General features: G+C 31.9%; 1 protein-coding gene across 1 annotated transcript; it reads left to right on the plus strand.

The window, feature by feature from the left end:
* On the plus strand, positions 1-856 carry LOC116024749 (chitin-binding lectin 1-like). Its single transcript, XM_031265731.1, has one exon. It carries the CDS (start codon positions 181-183, stop codon positions 586-588), a length of 408 nt encoding a protein of 135 aa, XP_031121591.1. The 5' UTR covers positions 1-180; the 3' UTR covers positions 589-856.
* Positions 857-16,360: the final 15,504 nt, after the last annotated feature.

Here is a 16,360-nt window from a genome sequence, read left to right on the forward strand (position 1 = left end):
CCAAAGGGACTTCTTTCTTCTTGATTCACTCATTTTTATTGACTCTCCAAGCCATTAAGTCACCTTACACCTACTATATACCCATCACCATATCTTCCTTCTAAGCTACACAACCCACTTATAAAACCACTCCCTACCCATCTCCGGCAAGAGATCCGATCTCCGATCACCGCCCTCGCGATGCCGCGCCTCGCCGTCTTTCTCCTCCTCGCGGTGGCAGCTTTGACCATCCCCACCACCCACGGATTAAACCCACGAAAACTCGACGACACCACCGGCGAGAACAAGTGCGGCGGCTGCCCTTGCAACAACCCGTGCCCCGTCCCATCGCCACCGCCGCCTCCTCCGGCGCTGCCGCCGCCCTCGCCGCCGCCGCCGAAGAAACCGCCGAGCAGCTACTGCCCTCCTCCGCCCGGCGGCGGCTACGTGCCCAGCGGGCCCACCACGCCCAACAACCAATACATATACTTCAACGGCCCTCCCGGCAACTTATACCCGGTTGACCAGTACTTTTCCGGCGCCGGTAAGCCCGGATTTTCCCTCTTGATCGCCGGAGCTTTCTTGGGGGTTCTTGCTCTCTACTGGTGAAGAATCTCCGGCTAGAATTATGAAGATAAAGATCTTCGTACGTGGTACTATGAAGAAAACAGGAAATTAATTAGTTTCTCCAAAGTTTCTAATCCTCATTAGGTTGGTTCCACCATTTCCTTAATTTCTCCGTGTAATAATTCCAATTAACAACCCTTTTATGTTACTTGTATTTTTATTTTTTTTATAATAATTTTCCAGTTTGTGGTCTATCATATCCTTATTGCGTTCTCATCTTGATAAAGGGAATATGATTCTCTTTTAACTAGCGTCCACTTCTTCAATGGAGTAATTTTTTATTCCTATAATTTTCGATTCTTATTCCCTTTCCCCTTTTACCCATAATAAAAGTTTGATCGCGAAATTAGAGTGTTTGGTAAATAGATGCAGTTGGTTAATTGAATTAGTAAATTTGATTAGTTAATTGTAGAAAAATATTTGGTAGATTAATCGATAGCGCCCTGATTTCATGCAAAATGACTTTCTCAGAAAGTTAATTGGAAAAACTACTTTAAACACCTTTTAAATTTTAATATTTTTGAACAATAAGTTGTTACAAAATATTAATGATTGGACAAAATTCCAGTTATAAATAGAGAATAGGTAATTTGGTATAATAGTTTTAAGGCTCTTAATCAATTCTTCTTTTTGAAGGATTCTAGAATTAATTCAGTGGTAATTTAAGAAAATTTAATTACTTTTTAAGCTAGCATTTAAGTCTTCTTCAAATCGTTACAAGTTTCAATTCCCAATTGGTGTAAAGGTTTGCCTTTTGCTATTTAGGGTCCCCACCACTTTTAGGTGTGGTGTCCTAATTAAGGAATGTCATAATCCATATAAGAAAAATAATTTAAATTCATCATATATAGGCAGTTCTTATCTTATGTTGATAATGATCATTTTCTCTTAATAGTATGTCTCTATCTAATCTTTATAGCATTCATTTAACTAGTAACAATTTGGCATTTCTAGAGGCAAGGGATCTAGACAAAGAATTCCACCTTAAACAATTGTTACACCATTTGAATAATTAGATGACCAGTTTTGAAAAGTTTTCATCATAATCACATACAATTTTAAATAAAATCTCTTTATCTAAAAATATGACACTTTTTTTTTTTGAAAACGAAATAGGACACTTATTCTGCCGTTATTTAGAAAACTAAATCATTTTAATAATTAAGAATTGACTATAGAGTTGAAATTAAAGATCCTGATTCAGCCGTTCTCACTATCCTCTCTAGTATCCAATATACTGAAAAAATTGTATAAATTATGAAACTTTTATACGTTACTAAATAAAAAATTGGGCTTATAGTTTATTTGGCATAAAGATAAGTAGTAACTAGACTATTAAATCCTTTATAAATGAAGAATATTTTGAACTAGTCCTCTTTTCAAGTTGAAAAAGGCTATGACGTACTATGTAACAAAAAGTGGAGATGAGTTATGATGTTTGAAGAGCTAATCTCCATATATTATTTACCATGAAAGAAAATTGAAAAAAGTTTAGATTAGATAAATAAAAGGATGGGACAGTAATCGATGGGCCAATACTTGGGACAAGAGAGTTTTGCAAGTCAAGTTAAACTTTGCAGCACTGAAACAAAGGCACCCACTTTATATACATTATACATAGATAGGGGAGGGAGGCCGGATTCAAATGTACCATGGGTTTTCTAAAAAAAATAATAAATAAATAAATAAAAGTAAGGATGGATCACAGTCGTTTATTAGGTTCATAAATAGTTAAATACTCATAGTCAATATTCGAGGGTGTGTACCGAACAAACGTTGTTTATGTGTAAAAGCCTGCGAATCATACAAGAAATTAAATTAGACTAAAGAGACTCTATGTGATGGATTCGATTGAGAAAATGTAGACAAAAATAAAACTTGTAACATTCGAATACAAGTTTAATAGTTGAAAATTTCATTAGAAAAAATTAAAATTTTAAGAATTTAAGTGGTAAAATTATTATAATTCACCAATCATTTTGATAATTTATTCATCTGTGAGATGGAAACAATTGGAGAAGGTTCCAAACTTTTCTACAATCAAGATTTTTTATGTCAGATGTGTCAGGAGTTGTTAAAGGATGATCAGATCAACCTTGGGTATATCAACAAGAGGACGATGGGTCCCAGTCTCTACTTTGATGTGTCAAGCCACCATTTGATTTGTTGGCCCTGTCTCATTGAACAAAAGTTGGGTTCCTTAATTTAATGTTTGGTTATTTTGTTTAACCCATTTGTTATTTGTATCCTGTGGGTGGGGTGGGGTGGGGGGTGGGGGAGGAGAGGTGGGTGGGTTTTCTTGAGCCTTATCTGGGCATAGTCTTTCGGGGTGGAAATTATTAGAAGTTGGAAGTTTTTAAAATTCACTAAACTAGCTGTTATACTACAAGACAATGGTGATTTAAGTAGTTGATTTGATGTTTAAACAAATTGATGGGTGTAACATGCATCTTATTTCCAGCACAAATTTGGATAACTCTTGTTACATATGTCCTTAGTTGTCTTATGTTATTGGTAAGAAAGGTTAGGTACCAAACATTTTCAAGATTTACTATAGCAACAATTCCATAAAGGAATAGTTTAATAAGTTTTAAATTATTAAACTTTTATCTTAAAACGGTTGTTAAAAAGTTAATTTGATGTGTTCACTTTACTTTATGTTTATTGATATTGATTTACTGGTATTTTTCTATTACTTGATAAATATTCATCTAAAATAATATCAAAGAAAATTCAATGAAAATTACTTTAATGATCTCGAATTTCCTATTCCATTTCAGAAGGAAAACAAAAAGCAACATTTCTCAACCATTAAAAAGAAAATGGTCCATTAGAAAAAGAAAGGTAACCTCTTTTTAAAAAAAATAAAAATAAAAAATTTCTTGATATATATATATATATATATATATATATATATAAAAGAAAATGACACTTTTTCCCTCTGAATTATATGGTTAAAGCGTTTTTACCCCTTGAATTGTTACATTGCCATCTCAGTTATTTTAAAAGTGATGATTTTTTCACATTTTTTATTAAATGAACATTTTGACCCTTAAAATAAGTATTGTTTTTCTTTATTTTTGTTTCCAACAAATTATTGCATGCTTATATGTGAGAATTAGAATAAATGTGAAAAACTACATATACTATTTGTAAATATTATAATTATAATTTTTAACTAATACTAGTAATATTTAGAGATCTCCACGGTTTGATTAATTAGAACTGAAGTGGACATTATAGTATCCAAACTGAAATCGAAATCGTAGGGATGATTTTGGTTGCGGTTCATAACCGGAACCCAAAAGATTTTGATTTTGGAAAATTATAAATCGGAATTGCTTCCCGTTCTAAACCGGGAAAAAAATTATTAAAAAATATTGAATTTGGATTATTTGAAAAATAGAAAATAAATTTAAAAAAAAAAGGTCCAAACTGGTGATTAAAATCAGAACTGTCAGTTTATCATTTTTTAAAATTGTGAATCATCTATTTGGAATCGGAACCACTCTCATATTTAGTAACATTAATATTAATGTTATAATTATTTAGCATTAATAAATTATTTGTGTTTAAATCTTAATTTTGTTACTAGCATTAACTTAAAATTATAATTAAAATATTTACAAATGGTGTTTGCTCTTTTTTCTTCTTCTTCTTCTTCTTCTTCTTCTTCTTCTTCTTCTTTTTTTTTTTTTTTTTTGCATTTTTTCTGCCCCCCACATATAAGCAATGATTTGTTGGTAAACAAAAATAAATGAAATACTTATTTTAATAGAAAAGGAAAAAAAACTATCTCTTTTACAATAATTGACGGGATAATATGGACACATGAACAATTCAAAGTGTAAAAATACTACAACAATATAATTCAGAGAAAAAAGTATCATTTTCTTATATATATTTTAAAATTATTTTATTCGCAATGTTATAATGTGAAACCTAGACTTCTTAAAAAGAAAAATCAATAGCTTTCTACTTAAATGTTCATGAATGTTCATGAAAGACTTTAGCTTTTTTATGATCAATGCAATAAAGCAAAACAATGCTACTACGAACTTTCAAACCAATGAATAATTAATATAATACAATTACAATCTCTTTTAATTTATACATACACTAATATAATAATCAGCTTAAAGTATAACATCTCCAGATTAATGCATGAAAACTAAATATATAAACAAAAAAAAAAAAGAAAAAAAAACAAAAAACAAAATCTACACACCAAATTAAAAAAAAAAAAAACTNCAAAAAACAAAATCTACACACCAAATTAAAAAAAAAAAAAACTGATATTAAATTATTAATTCTGAAAATACTTCAGCAAGTAATAAAATGTCCATTTTGTCCTTCCTCGTGAAAGCTGTACATCATATTGGAATGTTATGGGGATCTACACCACCTAATGTTATTCTCTACTTTTTGGGAGCATTTTTGCAGCTTGTGTCACATAAAGGCATTAGTTTTAAGCAACAACCCCAAAATGATGACACATACCTCATGTGCCTTGGCCTTGAAGGTCGCCCATTGCCATTTTCCATGTTAAATATTATCAAGGATAATATTGTAAAAGCATTGCCCTAGCAGTCTTGCCGACACTCAGAAATTTAAGAAAAATTGCCCAACTAATTTCCACTTTATTTACCAACAATGACTTGACTATTAATTTTCAAATCACTAAAGCAATAAAAAAAAAAAAGCCTAAAATAACCGAATAAGCGGACTATTAATGCGTTTGATCCATAAGGTCATGCGGTTTGAACCGAGCTTTAATTTCTAGTAATCAAATCCATAACTTTTTTTTTAAAGGAAATTGTATTAATTTCATTAAGTTTAGATCGGTGAAAACAAAACTATATAGCCATAATGTACCTTCTAGCTAGTGATAATTTGGGTTTAGTATTATTTTGATAAATTATTGACTATTTAGCATCTACGTAAAGACCAAACCACCTATGTCTAATTATGTATGTTGACCCACTTTTACAATATAATTATTGAATATATATTAATTATTGTTAACATGTCTATATTTTATTAACTTGGACGGATGAATTTGGTCCAGTTAATAATTAATTAAATTAATTAATTATTGGTACTATGTTTGTGCTTATGAAGTTATTGAATATAATAAAAAAAAAAATAATAATCAAAGGAGAATGATCCAAGATTGATCTTGGGTTCTTCCAATGTGCCCTACATTTATTGGGCACAAGTTGATAAAGATGAAATTGGAACGTTCAAAAAAAGGACATTAAAAATAAAAAAATAATAAAAAATGTTAATTTTTTTCTCTTTTTGAATTTGTGATCATAAGTTTTGGACTTGATTTTTCAGTTAAGAATTTATTGTTACTTATATTTAAAAATTTTAAATTTGGGGTGTTTTTTTTTTTTTTAATTGGGGAAATTTTAAAAAGAAATCTGTAATTCCGTAGTATATTATTGATTTATAAAAATAAAAAAAAATGATTCGGACATTATTAAAAAAGAGCCAGCTGTGACACGGCTCTTTGTTTGCATTGCGTGTGCGTCAATTAAGTTCCTGCACTGATGAATTGAATCAGACGGTTCCGTCAACTATTATCTCTTCCCCTTATCTTTATTGTGACAAAATGATAGAATCGTCTTCGCACTTTCACCCGACGGAAAGTTTTATTTGAAAAGTTACTTTCACACTATTACAGGTGAGAATCAATTATTAATTACTTGTGATAAATTTCACTTTTGTAATTAATTGAGCTGTCCACGTGAACTTTTATACACGCACGCTACCTTAATTTAATCTTCCATTGAAATATAGTACATATATTTGATGATTATAATAATTAACGGTAACTATGTTTATTAACAAATTAAAAAATTTATATTTTCGTTAAAGAGTGAGTATGAAAGATTGGTATTACAAAATGCAATATTTTGTAGAAAATTTAATAGATATAGTACGGGTCCATAAGTACTAAGTAGGGTGAGGGGCAAATAAGAAGGTGAGGATTATGGCCCAATCCAATACGCCAACCGTATCACCCCATTGCGTGCCGCGTGCCATTACTCTCAAACTCTCAAATAGTCTTCAAAGGTGTTCGGCACGCATTCTTTTACCATTAGCTGTCTCAGTGGACTAGCTCCAACTACGATTTTGGGCATTTTCTTAACTCGTATTTTTCAACCTCGTCAGAAAAATAGACTCCATAAATTTTCTCGCTAATGAATTACCTTGTTACTGAAAGAATTTTAAGTGAAACGCTCATTTACCATTAGCATTCTTGTGGACTAGCTCGAACTATGTACATGAGATTTTGGCATATGTTTCGCACATAATAAATTCAATAATCTATACTATTAATAAAAACAATATCCTCAGTTTTAACTTCCCGCCCAAAATAGACCTATAATATTATGGTTTGCGTAATATTATAAAATATGGTAATACAGTTCCTATCCCTAATACAATTGTAAATTAAATTAGAATTCCTAATAAAATATATTATTCCCTACGTTCCTATTCGTAATACAATTCTAGACTAGAATTACTAATGGTAATAATTCAGTATATATATTTCTCTGCAATGCAATCTATACTATTAATAAAAACAATATCCTCAGTTTTAACTTNTAGAAAATTTAATAGATATAGTACGGGTCCATAAGTACTAAGTAGGGTGAGGGGCAAATAAGAAGGTGAGGATTATGGCCCAATCCAATACGCCAACCGTATCACCCCATTGCGTGCCGCGTGCCATTACTCTCAAACTCTCAAATAGTCTTCAAAGGTGTTCGGCACGCATTCTTTTACCATTAGCTGTCTCAGTGGACTAGCTCCAACTACGATTTTGGGCATTTTCTTAACTCGTATTTTTCAACCTCGTCAGAAAAATAGACTCCATAAATTTTCTCGCTAATGAATTACCTTGTTACTGAAAGAATTTTAAGTGAAACGCTCATTTACCATTAGCATTCTTGTGGACTAGCTCGAACTATGTACATGAGATTTTGGCATATGTTTCGCACATAATAAATTCAATAATCTATACTATTAATAAAAACAATATCCTCAGTTTTAACTTCCCGCCCAAAATAGACCTATAATATTATGGTTTGCGTAATATTATAAAATATGGTAATACAGTTCCTATCCCTAATACAATTGTAAATTAAATTAGAATTCCTAATAAAATATATTATTCCCTACGTTCCTATTCGTAATACAATTCTAGACTAGAATTACTAATGGTAATAATTCAGTATATATATTTCTCTGCAATGCAATCTATACTATTAATAAAAACAATATCCTCAGTTTTAACTTGTATTATGGTATGGTGCGTAATATTGTACAAAATATGAAAATTTGGCATAATTCAACCCGCAAGGCCAACCAATTTTCTGAACGACATTCGTGCATGCAGGTGTCGGCGCACGAGTCAAGCCTTTTTAAGTTCATTTTGGGATTTCATTTGCACCCCCTCCCCCCTTGCGTGCGAGAGAGAGCCTCAATGCTATACAATTCAATAAGCCTTAGAAAAACTCTTGTATAAGTAGTGGTGCAAACCACTTCTCAAACCAATGTGGGACAAAAGTTACTTGAAAGGTTTTTTTGTATATTTTTCTAACTCAAATGGGTCAACTTTGAGAACCAATTTCTCATTCACCCATTATCAGTTTTGTGCGTATAATATATCAATCTTTTCGTCTAACTACGAAGAACACGAATCCACTTTGACCCGACCCAAATCGAAAGTGGACCCCACATATATTTGTACCACAATATTGCCAGTAAAATGCCATTTTATGCTAATTTTTTTCCAACAGTTATTTGTCCAGAGAATATCAACGTGTTGAAGGAAGAAGATGATATATAGTGAAGGGCAATATCATCGTCACTATATATCATCTTCTTCCTCCAACACAACGCTCTACGGTCAACCAACAATTACTCAACTGATTATCCCATTACTCCCATGTAAATTTTTTCTCTAATATAGTTATACTTACTGAATATCAAAATATAAGTGTACATCAAGATCTTGCAATAACTAACCGACAAGTAATTAAATTAATGAATATGATGCAATAATGTAAATTATCTACCTATTGCATTTATACACTTATTTTAGAACACTGAATTTTTGTGATATTTGTTGCATGCAAGGAAGACTCATACTATAATTGCATTTATACACTTATTCATACTCATATTCGATGTTATATTTTATATAATTGTATATCAATTCAAATATTTCTTAAAATATTATAACAAATTCATTCCGTGCAACGCACAGGTGAAAATCCTAATTCTTAACAAATTTAATTTATTATATAAATTTAATTTTGATTTACAGAAAAGTTTGCCAGTGCTATTTAAAACTCACCGTGGGACTATTTTAATGCTTACAATTTACTTTTTCAGATTGGATTTGAAAGTTTCTCTACTGTCAAGGTAGCTAACGAAAATTAAAGTAAAAAAACAAATCTAACAAAACATTGAAGGTATTTAAATAATATCTATGTATTTATTTAGTCTTTCTAGATATGAAAAGTAAATGTTTAGAGATTTTTTTTTTTTAAACAAGTTAACTTGTTTATGTTTTTTTTAAACATTTTTTTTAATTAATGAAAACCGGTAAAAAGTGAAATCAATTTAGTCAAGCTAACATCACTAATGGAGGAGAAAAGTCACTATTTTGATTGGTGCAACCATGTAAATTTTAGATTTTTAACTAGTAAATTGTAGCAGCAGTGAAGCCATTGATGAAAACGATATATAGGTACTAAGTATACCATTTGAAACAAACTAGAGTTATAAGGAGTAATATGTATGATTTATATTTTAATTTTTTAAATTATTTTTAAAAAAATTTATACAATCAACTAACATTGTGTTTGTGTTAATAAAATAAAATTAAAAAAAAAAATTAACCCAAGCATGATCTTTCCGTGATGATTAGGGAATCCTAGCTAGTTTCGACCACCGTATTGTGGTTGCACATATCTAGCTATTTTTTTTCCAATTATATGGTTTTTTTTTACTCCCAAAGAGGTAAAATAATAGGATTAGAAAATCAATTTCAACAATTTTTAAACTACTTTTTAGTAATAAAAAAATTAAAGAATTTCTACTAGTGAATATTTACCATATAAACTAATGAGGCTACGACTACAAGTTTGGGATTTTACTCAATTGATGTTTAAATTTGATTTGCTTACATATTATCGAGTCGAGCTCAAACTCAAGTAATTTGAGTGATGAATCAAGCCACATTTCAAACATCTTAATCAATCTACTGTTGGGTGGAGATGTACATGACATTATTTAAAGGTAAAGTTTTTCTAAATTTTAATTTAACAAAAACTATCCCTTTATTGGTCAATACGAGTTGCTTGAGTTACACATATACTGGCACAAAAGTTGTAGAAGGCGTCCATATGGATAATTGAGTTCGTTCTTAGGTGACAGATTGTGAGTAATAATGACACATTATCGAGCCCTAACAGTTGGTTCTTAGGTGGCAGATTGTGAGTAATAATGACACATTATCGAGCTCTAACAATCACGGTGTGGAGTTTCACCATCTTGAAGGGAATATCTAGCTAGGTTGATGCTATGAAAATGGAGTTTGCTGATCTTTGGGTTAGGCTTATGAAAGAATGTTTTTTCTACTTTGAGTTATCATGTTCTTTTAGAATGGGAGGATTGGAAACCAATGATTCCGTGTCTTGGTTTTAGACAGGGGATCCTTTATCTCCTTGTTGTTGTTGAGGGTTTGAGTGGGATGTTTCGGGTGAAGGAGAAAGAAAGGGGTATAATTGGGGTTTGTATTTGCAATGAACACTTCGGAGGTTAATCATTTATTTTTCGCTGATGATTTGATTCTTTTCTTTAAAGCTACCTATAGAGAGGCTGGGAGGGTAAAGGAGGTCTTGAGGCTTTTTGGCATAGCTAGTTGTCAAGCTGTGAATTATGACAAATCTATGGTGAGTTTTGGGGAAAATGTGGCCGGGATGGGAGGGTAGAGATATTATATGTGATGAATTGGGCATTCATCAAACTGCTTTGAGAGGGAATTATTTGGGATTGTCAAGTTTAATGGGGAGAACAAAGAGTGATATTTTGGAATGGGTTAAGGATAAAATCAAAGCTAGAATAGGACAATAGGGTAACTGTTATATGTCTAGAGTAGGGTGGGAGATTCTTCTTAAAACTGTCTTGCATGTGTTTATGCTGCCTCAAGGCCTTTGTGAGGAGTTGGAAAGGCTTATGAATTCTTACTGGTGGGAGTGTGAGGCGAGAGAGAAGAAGGGGCATTCGTTGGAAAAGCTGGACTGATCTTTGTAAACCAAAATCCTTAGGGGGAATGGGTTTCCAGATCGAGAATGCACGAAATGAATATGACTTTATTGGGGAAGCAAGTGTGAGTTTTTTTTTACTCGAATCGAAACTTTAGTGATGCGGGTTTTTAAGGCTAAATATTTCTATACAACCTCTTTTACTCATGCCAAGCTAGGTAGTGACCCCTCTTTTATTTGGAGGAGTGTGGGGGAAGCAGCAAATGAGCTTAGGGAGGGTTTTAGATGGAAGGTGTGGGATTGTAAAAATATAAGAGTTTGGAATGACCATTGGCTCCCTGACAATATTAATCCCTATATTGTGACTCCTTACGATCATCTCTTAAATATCAATGTGCAATCTCTTACGAATTTAGAGTTGAAAGCTTGGGATGAAGATTGTGGGTGATTTGTTTTGTGATCGTGATAATTGTTGATTTTGAAGATTCCTATATCTTTAAATAAGGAGCCTGATGGTATTTTTTGGAGTTAAGAGGTCAATGGGATTTATTCGGTTAAGAGTGCTTACAAGTTCCTGTTGAGGGAGTGTAAAGATAATGGGTGGAAAGGTTGGACTAGTATTATGTGAAATTTAATGATACCTCCTAAGGTAAAATGTTTTTTTTTTTTTTCTGAAATTTGTGTTCTCTTACTCTCCCTACAAAAGATTCGTTACAGACATGCCATGTGTGTCTTGTGACGACTTATGTGCTCTTTTTGGCAAGTTGGAGGAGACTACTTTTCATGTTTTTTGTTGATTGCGTTTTTGGCAGAATGGTGTGGGTTGCCTATGGTAGGCATTGGGGCTGTACGGATGGTGTTGATTTAGTTGAGTGACTGAAACAAAAATTCCATACGCTATCCCAGATGGAACTTACACATTTTATCACTATTTGTTGGGGCATTTGGGAGGCTCGAAACCAGAAAATTTGAAAGAAAGTTGTTACTTATCCAGTTATCCTATAGAGGTGGTGAAATTGTCTTTGGCAAACCTTATCAGGGATTGGAAAGTTGTCTAAAAGCCGTACAACGAGAAAATACAACTTATAAGGATTGGCAATGCTAAGTGGCAAAAATCGGAGCGGGGGAAATATAAATTAAATGTGGATGAATCTATCCGACTTGATTCTAATCTTATGGATATGGGTTGGATCCTACATGATCATCATGGCCAACTTGTGGTGGCTAACTCCACTGTGCGAGAAGAGGCAATGCAGCCTAGGGAAGCGGAAGCTCTTGCTGTTCGCAAAGCTTTGAGCTGGCTAAAGACCAATTAATGGGGATGGATCATTGTGGAAACTATGCTCAACTTTTAATAATGTAACCAAGCCGAAGAAATCAAATTTGTCTCATTTTGGATCGATTTTGAAAGACAATGTATCCTTACTTTCTTGTTTTTTATGATGTTTTGTTTTGTCATGTGCATTGAACAACCAATATGGTTGCTCATCTTTTAGCTAGTTTTGCTACTATGCAATTAATTAGTAGAGTCTAGAATAATTCAGGACCTCTTTTTATTTCCTCTACTGTTTTAAATGACTTAAGTGTTGTTTAATGATATTTCTTTTTTCGTTAAAAAAAATGTGAGGCAAGTAGTAAAACAAAAAACTGTACAACTTCCAACAAGCTTTACAACCTCCTTTGCATTACCAACATTGATTGGCTCTTTTTCACTATATATTAGCATTCATTTTGATGATTTGATCTACACAAAGGTCACCATCCAATTCCCCCAAGCTACAATCTAATAAAATGTAGCCTTTTAAAATAGGTACGTAAAAACAATTATTATTGCACACTTTTAATTTTAATCATGACTTCCACTCATATTAACTAATGCTCAATCTTGAAGTTTAATCTAATTGTTTGTCTTGCAATTAGAGCTATTAATCATATGATAATTTTGACCTTCTTTGTAAGATATTTTGCTTAATTGTTATAGTGACACAATTTTATTAAGATGAATGGAACTCTATTCATTTAAACAATAAATTGTCAACAGGAGTGCACTTTGTTATACTATAATTCAATCGTTTAGTCTTGTTTATGTAATGCCATCCTCATTATTTAGAACTTTGATGTGGACTATTATTATAATTCATAAATGACATGATTAGGTACATCTATTTAGAAAAATGTTATTTTTTTCTTTTTAACTTTAACATTATTGATTGAAGGGTCACACTTGTGTGAGACCGTCTCACGGATCCTTATTCATGAGACGGGTCGGGTTGGGTCAAAGCACCATATAAATGTCATACTTATATGTGCAAATGTCATATTTATATGCTCAAATATAATACTAATCAAGAATACAATTTTCGTTACTTATAAGAGAAAAAGTAACACATTTTTCATAATAAGTAATGTTGACAAGTGTCCCTTACTTATAAGAGCAAATATAATGCTTTTGAGGAAAAATGTAATACTTTTAAATCGAAATGTAAAAGTATTTTATTTTCCCTTAAAAGTATTACATTTACCCTTATAAGTAACAAAATTTTTATTCATGATTAGTATTACATTTGAGCATATAAGTATGACATTTGTGCATATAAGGGTTACCTTTGCATCTTGACCCAACCCGACCCGACCCGACCCGACCCAGGGTGAGACGGTCTTACACAAGTTTTTGCCTTGATTTAATATATTCATTACTAATATTAGATAACTTTTCTATTTTTTCTCTTCCAATTCATCCCTCATAATGTGGCATCATTTAATTGGTTACTAAATAACCTTTTTAATTAGTGGTGGGTCAGTCAATTCATGGGCACCCAATGAATGAAGGTCACATTAGGGGAAGAAAATGGAAGAAAAAAATCCAAAGGGGTAAGAAGTGTTTGGTGAGTTTTTTTTTTTTTTTGGAATACAACTGACCCTATTACACGACCTCTCATATGAGAGAGCCATTACATGCCATCTGAGCACAAGGTGCTTAGCATTTTTTGAGTTTGTTATATTGTAATAATATTCTTGAGAAAAAAAAAAACAACAATACAAAACTAAATTAAAAAATAAAAATAAATTTTATATTCCCGGATAATGATAAAATTGAAAGTTTAAAAAATTTATGCACCAAATTCAAATAATTTCGAATGTTTGTCGACTTTAGTGGCCATAATATATATGTGACTCGTCAACCAGTTCAAGTGTTCAACATGCCCACATGGCCACATGTTCCAAATGAATTTTCTTTAAACTTCTACTTTCATTTTCTTTTCTTGTTCTTTAATAATTTTTTTATAATTTTATTTTACTTTTAATTTACGGATAGTAACGTTTTTACTTTTAATCCTACAATTTAAATTAGTTTATTTTTAATCCAAACAGTAAAAGAGGTCCTTTAATGTAATAAAGTGAGATTTGATGAAATTTTTATAAATTAAGGATATTTTAGATATTTGAACGAAAACCGAAAATAATAAAATACATATTATTAAAAAAATAATAATAAAAAGAAGATCAAAATAAAAACGGCATTCGAGAGTCTTCTGGTTCCACCAACCAACCAGTGTTGTTGAGTAGTATTGGATAGAATTAATCTTGAAAATTGAGAGCCTAGTTATCATGTCAAGTTTACATTTGCTACTTTATATAATGTGATTTAGTTGGTAGTTGGGATTTGGGTTTCATTATTGTGGTGCCAAAATGCACATTAAAACCATAACGATTTTTTTAATTTTTTAGTTGGAACAGAGTTAGTAATACTAAAAATAAAATAAAGTTACGTGGATCGTGGTCCACACAGTTATGTGGATCATGGTCTAAAAATACATAAAAATACATTATTCTAACCCATAAAATGCATTATCTTACATAAAGGAAAATATTTTTCAGATGTCATTTTATTAACTCATAAAGTACATTATTCTAGTACATAAAATACAGTATTATAACTTATAAAGTATATTATCTTACCCCAGAAATTTCATTATTCTAACACATATAAAGTACATTATTTTAACACATAAAGTACCATACACTATTTTACCTCAAAATGTTCATTATTCTAACACACGTGCGGAGAACAAATATTTTTTTTAAACACACAAGTGAGTGCATGTTAATTCAATGAATGGTGACCAACAAATAATGAGTTGCGGGCATAGTGATTTTCATGACTACAACGTAACACTTCTCCTTCCAATCATGATTGGTTTAAAAATATTTAGGCTATGTTTGGCAAACCTAGCTGAAATAGTAGCTGAAAGCTGAAAAGTAGCTGAAAGCTGAAAAGCTATAAGCTCGAAGCTGAAATCTGAAGAGCTGTTAAGATAGTTGTTATGCTTGAAAGTGTTTGGTAAAATGAGCTTTTTGATAAGTTGATAAATGTAATGATAAGTTGATAAATGTAAAAAGACTAAAAAGGATATCTTCATAAAAGTTAAATAGTTTTAAATTTAAATAGGTTTGTTTACATATTAAAATATAAAATAATGAAATCAATATAATTTAATTAAATATAAAGTAAGAACATATATTTGAAAATATATAAAGTAAAACAAGATGTTTATAATTCATAAAATTAATTCATACAGAAATTATTGTTCAAACACAAATATCAAATTAAAATTACAACGAAACATATTGAAGAAAAAAGGCCAAAAGAGTTTTAATTGTGAGGGATAAATTATGTCATTTATATAAGATAATAAGGATAAAGATGGAAAAATTTTAAGAAGCTACTAGCTTGTTTTTGAAAAGCTACATGAAGTAGCGTTTCAAAATAAGCTCTTATTTTAAGCAACTAGCTTATTTTGAGAACATTACCAAACAAAGCTTATAGCTTATTAGTAGCTTAAAATAAGCTATAAGCTCCTAAATAAGCTTTGCCAAAAACAGCCTTAATTTGAAAAATAATTTGGTTAAAAATGTTAAATTCGTTACCAATGCATCAAATAATTTTATCCAGTCATTATTTCATTCTATTCAATCTTCATCACTCTATGGCATCCATGCTTCATTGTGATCACAATAATAATCAAGCATCAATACAAAAGTCTTTTTGTTATTATTTTAATCCATCCAGTTAATATTTTTACCTAACTTATGTTAGATTAGCTTAAATTAGGTTAAAAGCAACCAACAGAAAGGACAAATGACAGTTACTTTGGTAAATTTGAAGGACCAACAGTGACCCAAAATAATGGTAAAGATGTACTAAAGACTTTGATTATCATGCAATAAGGAAAAACCTGTTTCTAGCTCACTCATTTTTGGCCTACTTTTTAATCCGGACAAAAACCTCAACAAACCCATATTTTAAAATGTCTTGTCCCCCCCCCCCCCCCCCCCCCCCCCCCCCCCCCCCCCCCCCCCCCCCCCCCCCCCCCCCCCCCCCCCCCCCCCCCCCCCCCCCCCCCCCCCCCCCCCCCCCCCCCCCCCCCCCCCCCCCCCCCCCCCCCCCCCCCCCCCCCCCCCCC

The sequence above is a fragment of the Ipomoea triloba genome, chromosome 7 (genome assembly GCF_003576645.1).
Source record: "Ipomoea triloba cultivar NCNSP0323 chromosome 7, ASM357664v1".
NCBI classification, from domain to species: Eukaryota; Viridiplantae; Streptophyta; class Magnoliopsida; order Solanales; family Convolvulaceae; genus Ipomoea; species Ipomoea triloba.